This window comes from Ceratotherium simum, chromosome 14 (assembly GCF_057802395.1).
Source record: "Ceratotherium simum simum isolate JZ-2026a chromosome 14, ASM5780239v1, whole genome shotgun sequence".
NCBI lineage: Eukaryota > Metazoa > Chordata > Mammalia > Perissodactyla > Rhinocerotidae > Ceratotherium > Ceratotherium simum.
In genome coordinates, this window is record NC_141913.1 from 27,414,483 (window position 1) to 27,435,179 (window position 20,697).

A 20,697-nucleotide genomic window follows, 5' to 3' on the forward strand; every position below is an offset into this window, starting at 1 on the left:
CAAGCTTTCTGTCATGTTTATCAGGTCCCTATAACGCTTTGCATATACTGCCATCATAACACCTGCCACATTATGTCTTCATTGTTGGGCTGGCTCTCTCTTCTTGTTTACCTGTAAATACTCAAAGGTAGTCATTTATTCCTTTGTGTATTCCTATGTCCAAACACGGAACTGACACACAGTAGGCTCTCAGATAATATTTATTGGATGTATGGCAATAAAATTTGTATTGATGATTTTGGAGTGGGAACATAGAAAGATCTGACAGCATATGGAAATTTCATTTTTGAAATTTTATTCTTTCAACTCTTTGGTCTTAGAATATTTTATTCATTAACAGCTCCATCCCTGGGGAATATGAAGATTTAGTTGAGATGTTTAGGAAAATTATTTTTAAGAGTTCTAAGCAGTAGGGTTATATGCCATTTGGCTTCACATTTGTTGGTAGCCAAGTATTCACAGAAGTGGTAAGTAGAAGCTCTCACAACACAAGAAACCATGAATTCTTTCTTTGAAGTAGCAGGTTGAATTTAAATACTAGCTCATTGGACCTCCTTTTGCTACTTAAATCACTTAGCACATCAGTGGATGTATAATATTCCATTTACAGACCAAGCAGACCATTTTTGCTAGATTGATTCATTGAGATGAACAGCTAAAACAAGTTAAAATCCATCATCATATCCCTGGATTAATTTCAAAATGAATTTATTTGGTGTTAAATGGACATTTGTTTTTATTGTCTCAAAGATTGGACTTTTCCTCCAGTAAAGCAGAATAATGTATCTATATGGTATTCTAACTTGAACAGTACATAAAGATTAGTAAATAAGGCCCCATTAAAAATACTTATAATGTAAGTAACATGAGTCCCAGTAGCATTTCTAATGTCCGTTAATGCTTATTCTGAGGATCAGAGCTCATTTTACTGAGCCATTTAGTCAAACCGTGTGATTATTTAGAAAGTTAATTCATGCATACTAAAATCTAGCTTAAGTAATGCAGAGGGTAGGAGGTAAAACTCTATGGAGACGATAGTCCTTTTTGTTATTTAATGATCAACCATAATTAACTTGCAAATTTGAAATAATTAGAACAAATTAAAGGTATTTAACTTTGCCTCCCTAAAGAAAAATTCAAATTGCACCAAATGCAGCTTTAAATTATTCAAATCTCAGAGGTCTTGGCTACATTTTTTTTTTTATAATGCCTTTTCTATGATGAGAATACCAATCTGCTTTTTGTCAGAAGGCATCCTATCAAGTAATTGTTCTTTGTGTTTAATAAATGACAGCTATTCTTCTTTGTGAAAGTATTCCAGTCTCCCAAGACTACATCAGCATTTCCGTGGCATTTTAATTCAATAAAACAAAAGGTTAATGTTTTTCCACTTTTTAAGGAATGCAAATACAAGTGGTATTCACTTGGTCCTCAATGACATTTAAAATTTGCCATTCAAGCTCAGACAGAACTATCGTGATATGAGATTTGGGCAAAAAAGAAGGAAAAGTTCAGGGAACTTTGGATTATTAGAATTTTCTTGAACTTGAAGAACTAAAAGTTTTTTCCCTTTCCCCATCCTAAATCAGGGCTCCTCAGAGTTTCCCATCTAGTATTTTATAATATTAAAATGTGGGAATAAAGTTCAATAAAATCATAGCAACTTAAGAGTGAATTATACAGTGTGGCAGTCCTAAATGCCATGAGTTTAACCTCTTTTCTTCTGTTATCTTGATTTTGAAACCTGCGAACAGCCATTGGTGATTAAGCAGCGAGTAACTATGGGAGATTGGAATTTGCCAATTCAAAATATGTCTCTGCCTGAATGACATTTTGACCCTCACCCCCACTAACTAACCAAAGGACTTTGGGATGGGAGGCCTGCCCCCAGAACAGGCCATCACCATAGACATCTCCAGTGTCTGGGTGGGTCCTTGCTAAGCCCATTCTTAGTTCTGGTTACCCTTTATGAGAGACATTTACATTTGTAAAGAAAATCTCCATCTGTAAAAGTATCTTCTTCCCTGTACCAGGAAGAGGGGGATGGCCTTACCTAGAAACTGATCAGAACAGAAGATGAGGACTTAAATCTGCATGATAAACTTCCACCATTAACTGTGCTGTTTAGGTAATATGCTGTCTGACTCCCACTAGGTTCCTATAGGTAACATCCCCCTGGAGTCGGGGTCACCATGGTAATGGGTGTTTGAGCTATGTTTTCAGGAACTGAACCCCTTGTCCACTTGAGGCCGTATTGAGACCACCAACCCATCAACTGGGCCCTTTTGGGGGCAAGAGGTTGGAACTCCACCCTCAGGGCATGCTAATGCCGCCATTCTGTGAACATGTGTCCTACGAAGAGGCATGAAGGCTGACTATACTTGCACAGATCATCAATTACCTCATCTCTCCTCACCTCCAATCATTTCAGACCACCTTGCTCCCTTCCCCATAAATATCCCTGAGTCCCTATTTTCAGAGAGGCACATTTGAGACTTGTTCTCCCGTTTTCCTCACTTGGCTGCCTTGTGATTAAACCCTCTGTCTCTGCAATCTCGTGGTCTCTGTGGTTAGCTCTCTGGGCAGCGGGCAAAAATGGACCTGGTGCGGTAACAATTTTCATCATTTTACCATCACTTTAACAGTTCCAACAGATGCTATATAAAAATAAAACTATCCCTAATAATTTCATCATATCAGTGAATGATGTCCTGTGTTAGACATAGCCCCTCAATGAATTTTGTACACATTTTATCTGGACTGTAAGAAGTGATAAGAAACACTGAAATGATCACACGGTTTGATTAAATGGCTCAGTAAAATGAGCTCTGATCCTCAGAATAAGCATTAATGGACATTAGAATTAGGTTTTGACTTTATGCTGCCTCGCACAGTGAATGAGTGGTAGAAAGTACATGGTCAATGAATCTTTCTTCAGTTCACTGTCTGGATCTATGTAGTTTTGGAAATAACATAGAGTTATTAATTTGATACATCTCATTATATCTAAAAGTCTCTGTTAAAATTTTTTCTGCTGTTTCCTTCAACTTTATTTTTTAATCGACTTTATTGAAATATAATTTACATTTAATAAAATGCACACACGAAGTTTGATGTGTTTTAACAAATGAATATACCTGTGTAACTAACACTTCAAGTAATATAGAAAGTATCCACCACCTCAGAAAGTACTTTGTGCCACTTTGCAGTAAGTTCCCCCACAAACCTCTGGCCCAGGCAAACAACGATCTGATTCTATCACTTAAGATAGTTTTGCATGTTCTACATCTTCCTATAAATGAAATCATACAGTATGTGTGTATCTGGCATCTTTTACTCACCATATGTTTTGGATATTTATGCATGTTGCTGCACGTTTCATTAGTCCATTACTTTTTTATTCCTGAGTAGTAGTGTTACCGCACAAAATTGGGGTTTTCTTGCCCAATGCGCATAAAAAAAGCCAATTATTACGGCATCAGCTTTTGGGAAAAGAAATGTAGCTTCATTTTGTGAGACTGATCTGCAAGGAGATGGGAGTGTGTGCTCTCAGATCTGTCTCCCCAGTCCAGGGCCTGGGGAACAATTCATGGGGAAAGGGCAGTCTGAACTGTGGAGATAGATGATTGGAAGTAAGGAGAAGTGAGGTAATTGATGATCTGCGCAAGCATAGTCAAGCTTCATGGCTCTTCATAGGACACGTGTTCACAAAATGGCAGCATTACCATGATCTGAGGGTAGCGTTTTTAGCTCCTTGACTTCAAAAAGTAACTTATGGAGCATTTGCACAGGCCCAGTTGATGGGTTGGTGGTCTCAACTGGCCTGAACTGGACAAGGGGTCTCAGTTCCTGAAAGACAACTCTTAATTACTCTGTTGATAAGGTGGGGTCAGTTGAATTGGTCCTGAAAGGCCTGCGGTTAAAGTAGTTCATTGTATAAGTATACCACAATTTGTTTATCAATTCATTTGTTGATAGACGTTTAGATTGTTTCCAGATTTGGCCAGAAAAAAAAAAATAAAAAACAGCTACTATAAACATTTGCGTGCAAGTCTTTTGGTAGACGTGTTTTCTTTCTCTTAACTAAATATCTAGGAGTATAGTTACTGTAACATATTGTAAGTTTATTTTTTTTTTATTTTTTTATTTTTTGTGAGGAAGATCAACCCTGAGCTAACATCCATGCCAACCCTCCTCTTTTTGCTGAGGAAGACTGGCTCTGAGCTAACATCTATTGCCAATCCTCCTCCTTTTTTCCCCAAAGCCCCAGTAGATAGTTGTATGTCATAGTTGCCCATCCTTCTAGTTGCTGTATGTGGGATGCCGCCTCAGCATGGCCGGACAAGCGGTGCGTTGGTGCACGCCCAGGATCCGAACCTGGGCCACCAGTAGCAGAGCGCGCACACTTAACCACTAAGCCACGGGGCCGGCCTCTATTTTTAACTATACATGAATTAAATGTATACATTTAATTAAATGAATTAAATTTCATTTAATTAATTGATGTATACATTTAATTCATGTATACATCAATACATGAAATTGCCCAACTATTTTCCAAAGCTATATAACATTACAAGCCCACCAGCAAACTATCAGAGTCCTGTTTGCTCCACGTCATTGCTAAAGCTTGGTATAGTCAGACTTTTTCATTTCAGCCATTTTAGTGGATGTGAAGTGGCATCTCATTGTGGTTTTAATATTCAGTTCTTTGATGACTAATTATGATGAGTATCTTTTAATGTTGTGTATTGACCATTCATATATCTTTTGCAAAGTATCTGTCAAATATTTTAACCAGTTTTAATTGTATAAACGACCCTATTATTTAACATGGAATTCTTTGTATATTTTAGATGCCATACCTTCATCAAATATATGTATTGTGAATATATTCTCCCATTGTGTGATATGCCTTTTATTTCTTTAATGGTGTTTTTTGAAGAGCAGGATTTTTATTGATAAAGGTTCAAAAGATATTCTCCTGTGTTTTCTTATAGGAGTTATTATAGTTTTAACTTCTACATTTAAGTCTATGATCCATTTCAAATATACTTTCGTGTGTAGTGTGAGGTAAGGCTCAAGGTTCATTTATTTTTCTATACAGATATCCAGTTATCCTGGCACCATTTGTTGAAAAAACTATTTTTTCTTCATCGAATTGCCTGATGCCTTTTCAAAAGTCAATTGGATATGTACCCTCATGCACACACATTTATGGATTTCTATTCCAATGATCTGTGTGTCCATTCTTATGTCAGTGTCACACAGAGTGTAGTTTTGAGCTTTTAGTAAATCTTGAAATCAGATAGTATTATTAGTCTTCCAACTTTGTTTTTCTTATTAAAAATTATTTTAGCTATTCTAAGTTCTTTTCTTTACATTTTAGATTCAATTTATCAATTTCTATTAATGAAATGGAATTATGATTAGATCAATTTGGGGAGAATTGACATCCTAAAAATATTGAGTTTTCCAATCCATGAACATGATATATCTCTATATTTATTTAGATCTTTTTAAATTTAACTCAGTAATACCATGTAGTTTTCAGTTTAACAGTCTTGCACACTTTTCATTGACTTTATTGGTGGTATACAGAAAGAGTATTGAGTTTTTAATATTTACCTTGTGTACTATGATCTTGCTAAATGCACCTATTCTAGCAGGGTTCTTTTTTTTTTTTTTTTGGTAGATTCCTCAGGATTTTCAAGTTCACAGTCACATTGTGAATAATAACAGCTTTATTTATGCCTTTCCAAGCTTGATGCCTTTTATTTCTTATTCTTACTTTATTGCATTGGCTGCAACTTCCAATCCAATATTGAATAGAAGTAGTTAAAGAAGACATCCTTGCTTTGCTCTGAAGGAAAAGGCATTCAATAATTCACCAATGAATATAATGTTAAATATAGATTTTTGGTAGATGCCCTTTATCAGATTGAAATAAATTCCCTTTTATTCCTAGTTTGCTAAGAGTTTTTGTCAGAATTTTGTCAAATGCTTTTTCTGTATTTATTGAGATAATCATATGGTTTTGCTCCTTTGTTCTTTTCATGTAATGATTACATGGATTTATTTTTTAAAGTTAAGCCAACATTGCATTTTGGAAAACTACTCATTTGTCCATGATGCAGTACCTTTCTATATATTGCTGAATTTAATATGCTAATATTTTGTTGAGGAATCTTGTGTCTGTGTTCATGAGGGATATTAGTTTGTTGTATTCCTTTATTTTAATAACTTAATCAGGTTTTGATATTACATGGTAACGTAAAATGACTTGAGAAGTGTTTCCTCCTATTACTGAAACTTGTGTAAGATTACTAATATTTCTTCCTTAAATATGATAAAATTTACCCGTGAAGCTATCTGGTCAGTTTTCTTTGTGGGAATGTTTTGATTATGAGGTCAATTTATTTAATAGATATGAGGCTAGTCATAGTTTCTGTTTCTTCTTGAGTCAATGTTAACATTATATTTTTCAAGAAATGTGTGTGTTTTATTTCATCTCTTTTATTGAATATAGTGGCATAAAGTTGTTCATGAAATATCCTTAGTATTCTTTTACTATCTATAAAATCTATAGTGATATCCCCTCTCTTATCTGATATTTGTAAATTGAGTTTTCTGTTCTTCGTAGTTTGTCTTGGTAGAAGTTTATGAATTTTATTAATATTTTCAAAGGGCCAATTTCTGTGCTTCTATTTTTTGTCTATTTCATGGATTTCTACCTTTATTGTTTCCTTCCTTCTACTTACTTTATATCTACTTTGCTGTTTCTTTTCTAACTTTATAAGATGGAATATTATATCATTGACTTTAGACTTGTCTTCTTTTCTGATATTGGCAATTCAGTTATTTTCCCTCTAAGTACTGCTTCTATATCCTTCAAATCTTGATATGTTGTATTTTCATTATCATTCATTTCAAAATATTTACTAAATTCTTTTGTGATTTTTTTTGACCCATAGGTTATTTAGAAGTATGTTACATAACTTCCAAATACTTGAAATTATTCTAGATATTATGTTTTTTACTTTTAATTTAACTCCCTTGTGGTCAGCTTACATAATCTGTAAGCTTTCATTCTTTTAAAATATATTGAAATTTATTTTATGGCTCAAAATATGATCTATCTTGGTCAATATTTCATGTGCACTTTTAAAACTGTATATTCTGTTGATGAGTCTAATGTTCTGTATATGTCAATTAAATCAACTTGATTAGTAGTAGTATTCAATTCTTTTCTAACCTACTGAATTTTTGTTTTTTTCCCTATCAATTGATAACAATTGATAAAATCTTCAGATATGATTGTAAATTGCTCTACTTCTTCATTTAGTCTATCAGTATTACTGTGTGTTTTTTGAAACTCTGTTAGATGCGTATGTATTTAGGATTGTTATGTGTGTCTGATGATTTGCCCTTTAATCATGGTGAAATATTTTAATCACAATGAAATATTTCTCTTTATCTCTGGTAGTACTCGTTTTCTTAATGTCTACTTTATTTGATATTATATAAAACCACTCCAGTTTTCCATGTGTACTGTTTGTATGGCAGATATTCTTCCATCCTTTTATGTCAGCCTATTTATTCTTTGGTATTTGAAGTGTGACTCTTATAAACAACATATGGTTTAGGTTCTGCCTTTTTCTCTATTCTGACAATCTCTTCCATATGATTTGAGTGTTTAATTCATTTAAATTAAATTGAATTATTGATACTCTTGGATATAGGTCTAACAATTTGCTTTTTTCCCCCCTTTCTATTAATCCCATCTATTCTTTTTTCTTCTGTTTTTTCTTCTCTGCTTTTTTTTGGGAGGGGGGTAATAAAAAATTTTTTTTCAGTTTTCTCTTTTAATTTCTCTATTATTTTATTAGCTATGTCTCTTTGCACATTTTTATTGATTTCAATAGGGAATACAATATGTTTGCTTAACTTATTAAAGTCTATGTAGTACTAATATTGTACCATTTTATGTAGAATGTAAGAATTTTTCTATAGTATAGGTATATTTAGCTTCTCATTCTCTGTAACATTATTGTCATATACATGAGAGCTCTGCATTATACATCCCAAAATACGGTGTTACCATTTTTGCTTTAAACATTCATAAAACTTTTAATGACATTAAGAGAAGAATAAGAAAATAGAGACTTTTATATTTATTCACATATGTACTATTTCTGATGCTCATCATTTCTTTCTCTAGATCCAGGTTTCCATCTGGTGTCATTTTCCTTCAGGAAATGTTTTATTATTTCTTGTAGTGCAGCTCTGCTGACAACAAATTTTCCCTGTTTTTGTTTATCTGAAAATTTATTTCTCCTTCATTTTTGAAGGACATTTTCATGAGATGCAGAATTCTGGGATGACAGTTTTGGTGTTGTTTTTTTTTTCTTTCAGCACTTTAAAGATATTGTTCTACTATTTTCTGGCCTTCATTGTTCTGATGAGAAGTTAACTGTCAATATCATTATTCTTCTTTAGTAATTGACGTTTTGATCTGGTTGTTTTCAGGATTCTCTTTATCTTTGGTTTTCAACAGTTTGACTGTGATCTATAGGTCAATGTTTTTCATCAAATTTGGGAAATATTCTTCCATTATTTCTTTAAAATATATTTTTTCAAATATTTGTTCTATCCTATTTTCAGTCTCTTCTCCTTCTGTGACTTTAATTGTGTTTGTTAGATGGTTTAGTATTGTCTCTAAGATCCCTGAGACTCTGATCATTTTTCTTCAATTTTTTTCTCTATGTTCTTCAAATTGGGTCTCTTCTATTGATTCTGTCACAAAATTCACTTACTCTTTGACCTTTCATCTCCAGTTTTCCAATTTTTATTTCAACCACTGTAATTTTCAGCTCTAAAATTTCCATCTGGTTCTTTTTTAGAGTTTCTATCTCTCAACTCTGACTGCCTGTCTGTTCACTCATTAAGACCATGTTTTCCTTTATGTCCATCAACATATTTATAACAGCTGATTTAAATAAAGTCTTTATCTGCTAAGTCTAATATTTGGGCCATCTTTTGGTTGATTTTAGTTGACTGAATTTTTTTCTTAACTTGGGGTCACATTTTCTTCTTTCTTTTTGTGTCTGGATATTTGTATTGTATCCTGGATATTATGGATGATACATTTAGAGATGTGGATTTTATTATCATTTTCTAAAGAGTGTTGATTTTTGCTCTTCTCAGCAATTTAACTACCTGCTAGTCACCTTGAACTTGGATAGGTTAGGCTATATGCTTTGTGAGGGCAGATCTCTGGAAAGCCCAAGGTGTTTCCCAAGCCACCCTAAATTAGTAAGACTCAATCTCCAAACTCTTTCCTCCCTGTGTATTTAGTCATAGCTTGATTTTAGGCTTGGTTAGAGGTTTACAGTAAGGCTTTGTCTAGGATGTAGACTTTCTGGTGTCTTAGCTGAAGTCTAGGACATTAACAATATCTCTGCTGTGCCAGAACTCCACTTTCTCCTGGCATTACCCAATTTGTAGTATTTCTATATTTCTATTCTGCTTTCAAGCTTGTAGCAGCCATTCTTTGGTAATTCTTACAGTGAAAAAGAGAAGAAGCAATAGAGAAAGTCTACAAAGCTAAAAGTTGATTCTTTGCAAATGTAAATAAAATTAATAAACCTTTTCAAGATGATCAACCTCCTATAGAGAGGAAAAAAATTTCCCAATATCAGGAATGGAGAAGAAAATATCACCGTAGATTCTAACAATATTTGAAAAAGTAATTAAGAAATATTATGAACAATTTTTTGCAAGCATATTTGACAACTTAAATGTTATAAATTCCTTGAAATTGACAATATGCCAAAATTGATACCAAAAAGTAGAAAATCTGAAAAGTCTTATATCTGTTAAAGAAATTTAATTTCTAATTAAGAAACTTCCCATAAATAAAACTTGTGAATTCTTCACTTCTGTAACTTCTTCAACTTGTGAAACTTCACTTGTGAATTCTACACAGCATCTAAAGAAGAAATAATATCAATCTTACGCAAATTCTTTCAGAGACTAGAACAGGGTTTCTCAGCTTTGGCACTGTTGACATTTTGGAGCAGATAATAATTTTTCTTGGGGGGAAGGGGGCACTGTCCTTTGCATTATAGGATATTTAGCAGTATCCCTGCCTTCTACCCATCAGATGCCGGTAGCACACCCCACCCCCCCCGCATTGTGACAATCAAAACCCTCTCCAGACATTGCGAAATGTCTCCTATGTGGCAAAATGCTCTCTTTCTACCCTACTTGAGAACCACTGGACCAGAGGAAGAAAGAACTTTTCCAAATTCCTTTTGTGAGACCTAAACCAGGTAAAAGCATTAAAAGAAAAGAAAATGACAGACCAATGTTCCTCATGAACATAAATGCAAAACAAAAAGTTCCTTAACAAAATATTATCAAATGAAGTCCAGGAATATATAAAAAGGATAATCCAGCTTGATTAAGTAAAATTTATCCCAGGAATGCAAAGTTGGCTTAACATTTGAAAATCAATCAATGTGATTTGCCATATTAACGTGATAAAGAAGAAAAACATCATCTCAAACAGATGCTGAAAAAGCATTTAACATAAGTCTTCCAATGCTCACTCATTATAGGAAAAAACATTACCTCTCATCAAACTAGAAATCTGATACAGAGTATGGACAAAGATACATCTCTTAATGATGAACACTTTTAGGAGTAACATAAGGATGTCCACTCTTACCACTTCTATTCCTCATCGTACTAGAAGTCCTAGCTAGTGTGATCAGGCATGAAAAATATTGGAAAGAAATAAGTAAATCTGTCTTTATTCTCAAATCACATGACTGTCTCCGTAGAAATATTCTAAGGAACCTACAGAAACAGCTACTAGAATTAAGTGAATTTAACACACTCACAGAATTCAAGTTCAAGTTCAATGTATAAAAATCGGTTTTATTTCTACATATCACAATTAGCTATCATATAGCTATAGATATAAAACAACAATTAGAATATAAAATAAGGGAAAACATTTACAGTACCATCAAAAACAATCAAGTACCTAGGAGTACTTAAAAAATATACAAAATCTCTACATTGATCACTACAAAATACTACTGAGACAAATTTAAGAAAATTTAATAAATAGAAAGATAGATATACCATGTTCTTGGATTAGAACACTCAATATTGTTAAGATACCAATTTTTTCCAAATTGAAGCTTAGATTCAATGCAGTTTCAGTCAGAAACACCAGCATACTGTTATGGAAATTGGCAAACATTCTGAAATTTATATAGAAATATGAAGGGCCTAGAATAGTAAAGACAGTCTTTGCTATTATAGAAGAATAAATAGAAAGACTTATGCTACCTTATTTTAGGTATGTAAATAAAAGTTATGTAATCAGTACAGGTTGGTATTCACATTAAGATAGATTAACTAGATCAGTGTGACAGAAGAGAGTCCAGAAATAGAACGACACACTCATATGTTCAACTGCTTTTTAACAAAAGTGCCAACCAATTCTTTGGAAAAAGGAAAGTCTTTTAAGCAAATAATGCTGGATATACTGGATATAGATAGTGAAAAAAAATGAACCTTGATCCCTACCTCACATCATAACCCCAAATTAATTTGATCGTGAGGTGTTAGAACCTGATCCACAGAAGGGGGCAGCATGGCACAGAATATCAGAGTTTGTGCAGGTAGGGAGGGCTTTCATACTGGGGACTGTATTGGTGTAGGGTGTTGGAGCTTGAACCTTGACCTCCAGTCTGCTGCACCTTCCTAATAAAATCCTAACCCTGGATCAAGCGCTCAGAGTTTCTCTGCTTTTACGTCTGTGCACCTGACCCCTGATATAAATTTATAATTTCTAATTGTTAGGGCTTCAACATTGCAGGACAATCTTTTCTTTGTTCTTGGTCATTTTTATCTTGAATTCCCTTAATACATACTCCAAACCTTCATCTCTCTCCTCAATACCCTTTTCTTTCACTCACAAGAATGAATTTACCTTCTCCTTCACCAAGAAAATTGAAAGTGAAGCATATATTTCCTCAACTCTGTCTCTCAACCCCGCCACCCTGAAGTCAGTCAGCCAACTAGCAAAAAGCTACAGAGTTGTTGATTCAATTGCTTTCTTAAAATAGCTTCCCATATGTTTCATAAGGCATCTCAAGTTACATTTAATTTCTCCCACCCTCCCCAAACCTTCTTCTCTGTATTGTTTATCCACAAATAATTCTGCCGATCATTCTCAACTCCTTTTTCTCCCTTACTTCTCACATTCAAACATTTATCAAGTTCTGCCAATTTTAAATCCTAAATATGTTTTAAAAACTATCTCCTTTCCATTCCTACTAGTGCTTCTCTGTTTCATACCCTCATCATCTCTCATTAGAGCTGTTTCAGCAGCCTTCCAACTCATCCAGCTTCTTGCAGTACATTCTCTACATGGTGCTAGAATAATTTTTCATAAATTCCACTTGGATTGTGTCATTTTTCCCCTTAGAGCCTTTCAGTGACTCTGCCTTGCCTTCAAGATAGAGTTCAAGCCCCTTAACATGAGAAACCAAACCTTTCATGATCTGACCTCTTCCTATCGCTCCTTCTTCATCTTCCACTTCTCCCCAAAATACATGGTGAAGTTTTTCTTGTTGTTATATTTGCTAATACTGTTTTCTTCTGCCTAGAACATCCTTCCATCATTCCTTGTCTCCTGCTTATCCTCCAGTATTTAGTTTGAATGCTTCAGGAATTTCCTTTCAGTTATGGAGACAGGGCTAGATGCTCTGTCTTTGTGCCCTGATTAACACTCTGTGTGTTCCTGAATCGTACCATGTATCATATCATATTAAAAATGATCTGTTTCTACGTCTGTCTCCACCACTAAAATCACTTTGAGAACACGAACCCGGTTTTGCTCATGTTTGTATATCTAGTGCCTAGCATATATCAAGTGCTCAATAAATATTTGTTTTCTATATTTGCCCACCCAAGCCCCATAGCACATTATGAGGCCCACAGAGTATGTCCTCAATAAATATCTGATGAATGTACAGCCATGCACCACATAACAACATTTCAGTCAATGACAACCACATATACACCAGTGGTCCATAAGATTAGTACCATATAGCCTAGGTGTGTAGTGGGCTATACCATCTAGGTTGGTGTAAGTACACTCTATGATGTTCATACAATGATGAAACTGCCTAACCACACATTTCTCAGAACATATCCCCATTGTTAAAGACACATGACTGTATAAAGGAATGATTGATTTGGCAATTTATTGAACAGGAGCAAGGAAAGCCAAAGTTGAGATAACTGATGTTTTTCATGAGTGACTGGTGAGAATGGTGGTGTCATTAAATGAGAATGAAAACAGATGAAGGAACTAGTTTTAAGATAAAGATAATGCATTGCTTTAACATGAGTCGGTTTGGAAGGTATGACAAGACATCCCTTCACAACCTTCAGCAGATACGTGATGAGGTCAGCAGTTTTGGGGAGCACTATGGGCTAGAAGAATCTATTTAGAAGTCATACCTGAAGATACAATGGTGTGGCAAGGTTTACTGAGGAAGTGCTAAGGGGAGAGAGAAGAAGGACAAGGACAGAATCTTCAGGAAAGTCTGCATTTAGGAGGAAGGAAGTAGAAGAGTTCCCAGTAAAAGAATCTGAGTAGAAGCCTCCTAAAACTAGAAAACCAGTCAAGATAATATATTATGAAGTCCAAAGGAAAAAGTTTTAAGAAAGGAGTCAATTGCCCTGTCTAGGAACAAGCAAGACTGTTGAAAGAGAAAAGGTCACTAGATTTGTTCTTTAAAAAATAGTTTTAGTAGGTATGTCTGTTAAAATTAATTACTGTTTTCTGGAAGTTTGGCAGAGAAAGAAAGGAGAGAGAAGATGGTAATGTGAAGAAGATGGTGAAAGTTTTTGTTTTTTAATTACAAAAGTACATGCCTATTGGAAGAAATGAAATATTCAGAAGGATATAAATTAAATTATAAAAATCTCTCCCTCAGTCACTCTATTTCTGCTTCTCTTCTCTGGTTTGGTATTTATCCATCCAGAACTTAAAAATATTTTTTGTTTATTTTTGGTTTTGCAAAAATGAGATCACATTATACATTCTGTTATGGCAAATTGCTTTTTTTTTTTTTTTTTACTTAATAGTATGTCATGAATTTTCTTTACAATAGTATAGAAATCTACCTCATTCTTTTTAATGGCTGAAGAGTATTCCTTATGATGGCTGTACTATTGTTTATTTACTCACTCTCCTATTGAATATTTGCCCTCAGTTTTTCACTATTACAAATAATTCTATAAATTCCTTAAACAAATATTCTCATGCTGTTGTTTATGTAATTCTATAGGATAACTTCTTAAAAGTAGAATTGTTAGGACAGTAGGTGCATTTTTATTTTGTGTTGACACATCACCCACCCAAAAGGCTATACCGATTTGCAGTTCCTCCAGTAGTGTATTAAAATGCTTTTGTCCCCACACCCTCACTGACACTATTATTATACTTTCCCACTTAAGGGAAGAGTTTTGGTTTTAGGTTTAGGTTTTGATTTTTAATGGAAAGTCCAATCCTGTTTATACTCCTAGGAAAGAATCCAGTCAAATGGAGGAGGAGCTTGTAAATTATAAGAAAAAGAGATTATTGACAGGCCATGGTTACAAAGGGCATATGTCAGTGGTATCAAGAGTATGAACAAAAAGTATAATTTTCTTCTGAGACATTAAAAGAGGAATAGTAGATGGATAAAGATGGAAGGAAATTAGAAGCCAAGTCCCCTGTTGAGATAGAGGATTACCAGGATAGGGTTTGGAATAAAGGTACAGAAAAACTTCTGTGTAAAATGAGGTAAAGAAGCAGAAAGCCATCAGTATTGGGAGTGATCAGCATTAACTAGTATTGGGAGCTCAGCTGAGCGGAGAATGAATGAATTTTGGGGAAGCCAGTAGTGTTGGTCACATTAATTTTCTATAAGAACAAGCAGAGATGTAGTTGTTGGATGTGCTTGGATTTTGGGCTTCTGGGTTGGGGTAAATTTATCTTACATTCACAGTGAGGTAGTTTTATTATCCCTATTTTCCTGTCCCATGAATAGAAGTTATATGAGCTAAGATACACATCCACTGGTGAGTCCACACGGGAAAGTGATCCCTTGAGTTCTGATAAAAAAATTATTTAAAAGAGTATAAATTTAATACATTGCATTATGCCCATATTAAGCCGTACTGCTAATAGTTTTTGTTTCTTTATATCACTCTGAACATAAAGCCATTTAATTTCTTGGTTTTTATTAATAAATTATGATATGAGCAAACATTACTAAAAATGCTGATCAACACAAACCAGAAGCCCAGTGACTTTCATGGGTTTACATAATTTATATCCTGGTCAAGGGCCATCTGGGATTAGTAATGGATCCAGTAATACTCTATCAACTACTTCTTATCTAGAGATTACCTCTGCTTCTGGGGAGTTTAAACGTCTTAATTTTTAGATGAGTAAAGACCTCTTGAGTAAGGGTCTTCTGTTTTTTTAACTTTAATTTTCACATTGTTTATGGGCACGGGGAAGACAAAATCAAAACGTCATGAGTCTGTGGTGAACTTAAGTTAGAAGGAAGAGGCTGGTGCAATAGCAAGGGATATACATCATCAGAACATTTCTCTCTAAAAAAATAAAATGTTATAAGAGGAAATGTGCTAATGGTGGGAACACAGTTTATTAGAGAGAAAAACATACATACTTGTGTTGATGTTCATGAAAATTCCTTTTACTCCATATTTGCCTTGCTGATTTGATAATGAAATTATGTGAGGACAGAGAACAGTTCTTCGACATGCACTATTGTACTACTCCTTACATACTCTAGGTACGTAAGAAATAGATAACAATTGAAGATGAGAAACACAAATGCATTTGAAGCAAATTGGTGGTATTTTAATCCCTGATGTTCATTTTTAGTACTTGGAAACATTTTAGTTATGCAGGTCTTGTTTTAGCATACTTTTTATTTCTATAGATATTCTGGTTTTTAGTCATACTCTGTGGCTTTATTAGCAGTTTCGTGAGTCTGAGTCTCATTTCCCCAACTCCAAATATAGGCTTTTTGAGGATAAAGACCATTTATTCTCCAAAATTGTTGTGGCAGGACACAGGATAGTAAATTATTTAAATTATACCTCAATAAAAGTAAGAAGAAAAAGAAAGTTTTTACTGCCATGAAAGGCATTTCAACTCATGCTGAATTTATATGCCTTTGTGTGATCTGTACCCGCTTCTGTGCTCTCTATAGCTCATTGATGTTTATCCTTTTCAGTTTATTGAAGTCAAAATGTGATGGCTGGCTGCTTGGAACATCACCATCCATCAAAAAGTACCAAGAGTCCACTAACAGTGGAGAGAATAGAAGTGAAAAGAAGACAGTTGGGTTTCAGTCGCATATGGAAGATGATGCCCTGTGGACATGTCAAAAGAAAGATACATATCGACCCCAAAGAGGTAAGCTTAGCGTATAGTAGCAAAATGAGAAGCTGTTGGGGGCAAGTGGTTGCTGCTGCCTGCTAGTCGTGAACTCCAGAGGATTTCCTACAAAGCTGAGCAAGAGTTACATATGTTACAAACTGACATGTGCCTGCAAGGCGGCAGGTAGCACATCTACCACATCAGTGAATTGCATCAGCATTTCTCTTAGAATACTCATGTGAGAAACTACCCAGTTTGTCCCTCTTTTTGCAAGCAGCAAACTGTAAGAATTATTCAGCAGTAAGTATGGTCATAGACACAAAATAATGTTCAAAGTGAATAAAGAGGACAAGAAATTGAACATAAATCTCTGATGGGAAGTAAACTCTACCAACTACAGTTAATCAATTAACTGGAAATATGGGGAGAGTGTAGGAGAGGTCATGTATAATTCTACATTGTGGCTAAAACAAAACCTCATAAGTCTTAAGCATGTATTACCTAGCAGTCTTTTAAGTGCCAGTAATTCTTCCTGTTTTATATGTTGTAGATATTTTAAAAGAAATCAATTCTAAATATCTATGTGAAATGTTAAGTGAAACAGTCAAATTTAATTGTGTTTCCCGGTTGTTTCTGGAGTAGCTTTTGGCTTATTCTCTTCTGGAATTATTAAGGAGAGGACTTTGGAGCAGAATGGAACAAGTCTGAGCTTCATTGTACAGAAGAGGTGGACAGAAAACAAAGGGCCAGGGAAGGTCTCAGAGCCCCCTGCTGCTCACGCCTCTTTCCCAGACATCTCTCTTTCCTACTCACAACCATTAACCCTGATTCCCTTCTTACTGACCTCTTTTTTCACTGGGCTAGCACCTGCCCACCTCTGGTGTTAAGAAGCCAACTTGTCATAATCTCTCTAGCCACACTACATTATTTATTTGAGAATGAGTGGTGCTTTCTGAGAAGATCTTGCAGGTGTGCTGCTCCTTGCCTTTGGTCATCTGCTGCCAGCTTTGTCATGTTTTTTGGTTTTAATTATGATTAATCTAGAAGTTGTTTAGTCCTCTCCCAGATAATTGAGAGATGATAATTAATCCAAACTTCAGAAGGAAGGCTATCCACAATTTGAAACAAAAGCAAAAGTACGTTTTGTTTGACATGAGGCAAAAGTTCTGTAGACTGCCATTGCTTTAGGATAACTTAGAACAACTTTTGTCTTTTCCGACTTTGCTGCCAGAAACAAAAATGAAATTGAGGAGACTTAGTATCTGAGGTAGCATCTTCTTTACTTTCTCTGTTAGTAGTCCATCAGAGGTGGGAAACTCTTACTTTGCACTCTGGAGAGTGGTGAGCCAGTCAAAATTGATGTGGTGGTTCTGCTGTAAGACTTAACATAGTCTTCTGTTAACTTGTCAATAAATTTGTGTTGTGTGTCAGCACTAAAATAAAATAGCAAAATGAGAAAAATATAGTGTAATAGCAAAGGGACAAATACCTTCTGTTATTGGTTAAGACTACAGCGGCAATTGAAAAGGCACTTTGAGAAAGGTATCATCAGGCCAGCCCTTGCCGTGGTGGAGGTTAATCTCTCCCAGGCCCAGTTACAGAAGCTGGAACCCTGGAAAGGGCTTGTGTCCAAAAAGAATCAATTTATAATTTGAAACAAAATCATTTTTGACTAACAGGGGTTCAGAACCCATTCCTTTTTGCTGTGTAGTCTGCTGACATTTCAGCATTTTCCCTTGTGCACAATGAATCCTAATGGTCATTTTATAATGTTGCTATACCAATCAGTTTAACCAAGAGAAAGCTGTTACAATTCTGCAAAGTTTTCAGGAACATTTTTTCACTCATGTTTTATTTTTTTCATTAGATATTTTTTTCTCTTCCTTTTTTGCGGGAGAGTGGTTATAGAGTTAGGAAGGTTATAGTGAGGAAAATAGAAACTTTTTCATCCTTTTAAGAGTTTTGTTTTAAAGGATTCATAGGAATGATTAACTTTTTTTTCCAGTCACTAGGAAGGCTGTCTTGTATTGTTCTCTTCTTTTATTCTGATTTGGAGCCATTGGCAATGGTGTACCTGATCATTGAGGTAGCCGAAGTTGCCCCTTTGAGCCATTCTGCCCATTGCAGAGCTAGTTTACACGGATTACAGTACAGGGCAAAGTTACTGCGTTGGCGTTTGCTGTGGCACCCAACCAAATGGGAGACAGACTTGCCAAGGTGTGCTGCAAGAGGTTTAGACACTCTGTTTATCCTAAGGCCAATGACCTAGCACTAATTGCCTAAGTTACACTGCTTGGTTTAGTATCTCCTTAATTGCTTTCCCCTCTTTAGTATGTCTGAATTTTTTAATATGCTTTTCTTCTGTTTTATATCTTTTGTTACTTTTGTTGTCCTTTAATCATGAAGTCCTGCATAGGACATTTACTGCAGGACCATTAATCTTTATTATCAGTCTCTTACTCCTTTACCTCTCCTATCCTCCTCGCCATCTGTCACCTTTACTGATACGACACTTGTAAAAAAGACCTGATTCTTGTCTCAAGAAACAATGTGGTGATTGCAAAAATATACACAGTGTTGTCAGAATTATGCTTAAAATGTAAATTGTTTTTCAATCATCAATGCTTGGAATGTTCTGTTTTAGTTGCTTTTATTGAGCTATGTGGAGCAAGGAGACATTACTTAGGAAAATCTAAACTTGAGTAAAGAACTTTTAAGCCAAAGGCATAAATCTGGAAACACCCAGTCTTCATTCCTCTTTTTTCCTCCCTGTGCAGAAGTATTTTTATTCTCTCCTAGCTTGCCTAGAACCACCCCTTCCTGATTCCACCCATCACTGATTCTCTTTTATAAGAGCCCTTGAAGCTGGGAGCATTTTTTTCCTCTTATGCTGATGGACTAGCAGAGGTTCTGAGGACACTGAGCACACATGTTCCAGAATCAAAGGTTAGACCTTGACGCTTGGCACTGCCCATTCCCAAGTCAGGCTGTGAAGCCATCCAAAGCCCCTACTACATTTAGAGCTACCTCCTTCTGTTCCTCTTTCATTGATCTCTGAATCGCCTTAAAACTTTGACAGAGTTTGAGAGAGGCTAAACCTGGAGAAATTGGATCTACCTGATGGTATTGATCTTGCCCTTCATTTTGTCTTTGGGTTTTTTTGGGTAATATAATATATAGCAGCTGTCACTGGTTGAGGCTCCCTGAGGTGGTCCCAAACACATTTTTCTTTTACTGGAAGAGGATTCTTGTAGACTCATCTGAAGTGAAGAATAATCTCTGAAGCTCCTAATTGTTCCTCTAAATGAGCCTGTGCTTGCAGTGATGTGAGTGTTTTTTGTAACCCATAATGGATTAATATAGGTGACATGATTAAAGAAATGAACAAGTTAGAGTATCCAAAGTATAGAACCCATTTCTATCTTGTGACTAAGGAGCATTTATTTATGTTTCTTTTATTATTAGCATCATCATCATTATTATTGTATGTTTAACCATTAGAAAAGGTACCACAAGATATTACTTCTGATTTCCAGATGTCTGAGCTAAAAGATTTGTTCAAAGGTGATGCCTTTATCGACAGAACATAGAAGATAAGCATAGTATAGGGCTCTGAATAAACCCAGACATGTAGATTAAATTGTCCTGTCCAGTTCACTCAAAAAAGGAATTCAAATGCAAGAGACTAGCGTTAAGAGTTGAAATTGCTATATATGGAATATCATCACTTAAACCAGAGGCTCTACATTTCCCATCCTTTACAATAGAAAAACATATCTCAAAATACTATATAATTTGCTGATTTTTTGTATTTTGCATCTTCTCTGGCTAGAATATAAGCATTTCATATGTTCATTGTTGTATCCTCATCTCCTAGAACGTTGTTTAATATGTGGTAGGTGTTCATTATATATTTGTGGAATGAATTAATATAACATTATATGTATTGATTTTTCTTTCTGTGTTCTTGCCTTGCTTTCCCACAAAAAGGATCTAATCAGTTAAATCTTTTGACCTCAGTGCCTCCTATAATTTAGTGATTTAAGAAATGTATATACTTGTCCCTTCAAAGTCCTTATGGTGATCGATTTGTAATGTCCAAGAGATATCAATAGAGTGGGGTCTTAAAAACAGCACTGCCATGGGGCTGGCCCAGTGGCGTAGTGGTTAAGTTTGCGCACTCTGCTTCAGCAGCCCGGGGTTTA

General features: G+C 35.1%; 1 protein-coding gene across 3 annotated transcripts in view; it reads left to right on the plus strand.

Annotated features, from left to right (window-relative positions):
* The window catches only part of KIAA1328 (KIAA1328 ortholog), a 353,895-nt gene that overhangs the window by 269,457 nt on the left and 63,741 nt on the right, over positions 1–20,697 (plus strand). For all 3 annotated transcript variants that reach the window (XM_087439155.1, XM_004422476.3, XM_004422475.3), the window contains one exon: positions 16,347–16,528. In XM_087439155.1, the coding sequence (XP_087295281.1) occupies positions 16,347–16,528 (182 nt within the window). The remainder of the gene's footprint in view (positions 1–16,346; positions 16,529–20,697) is intronic.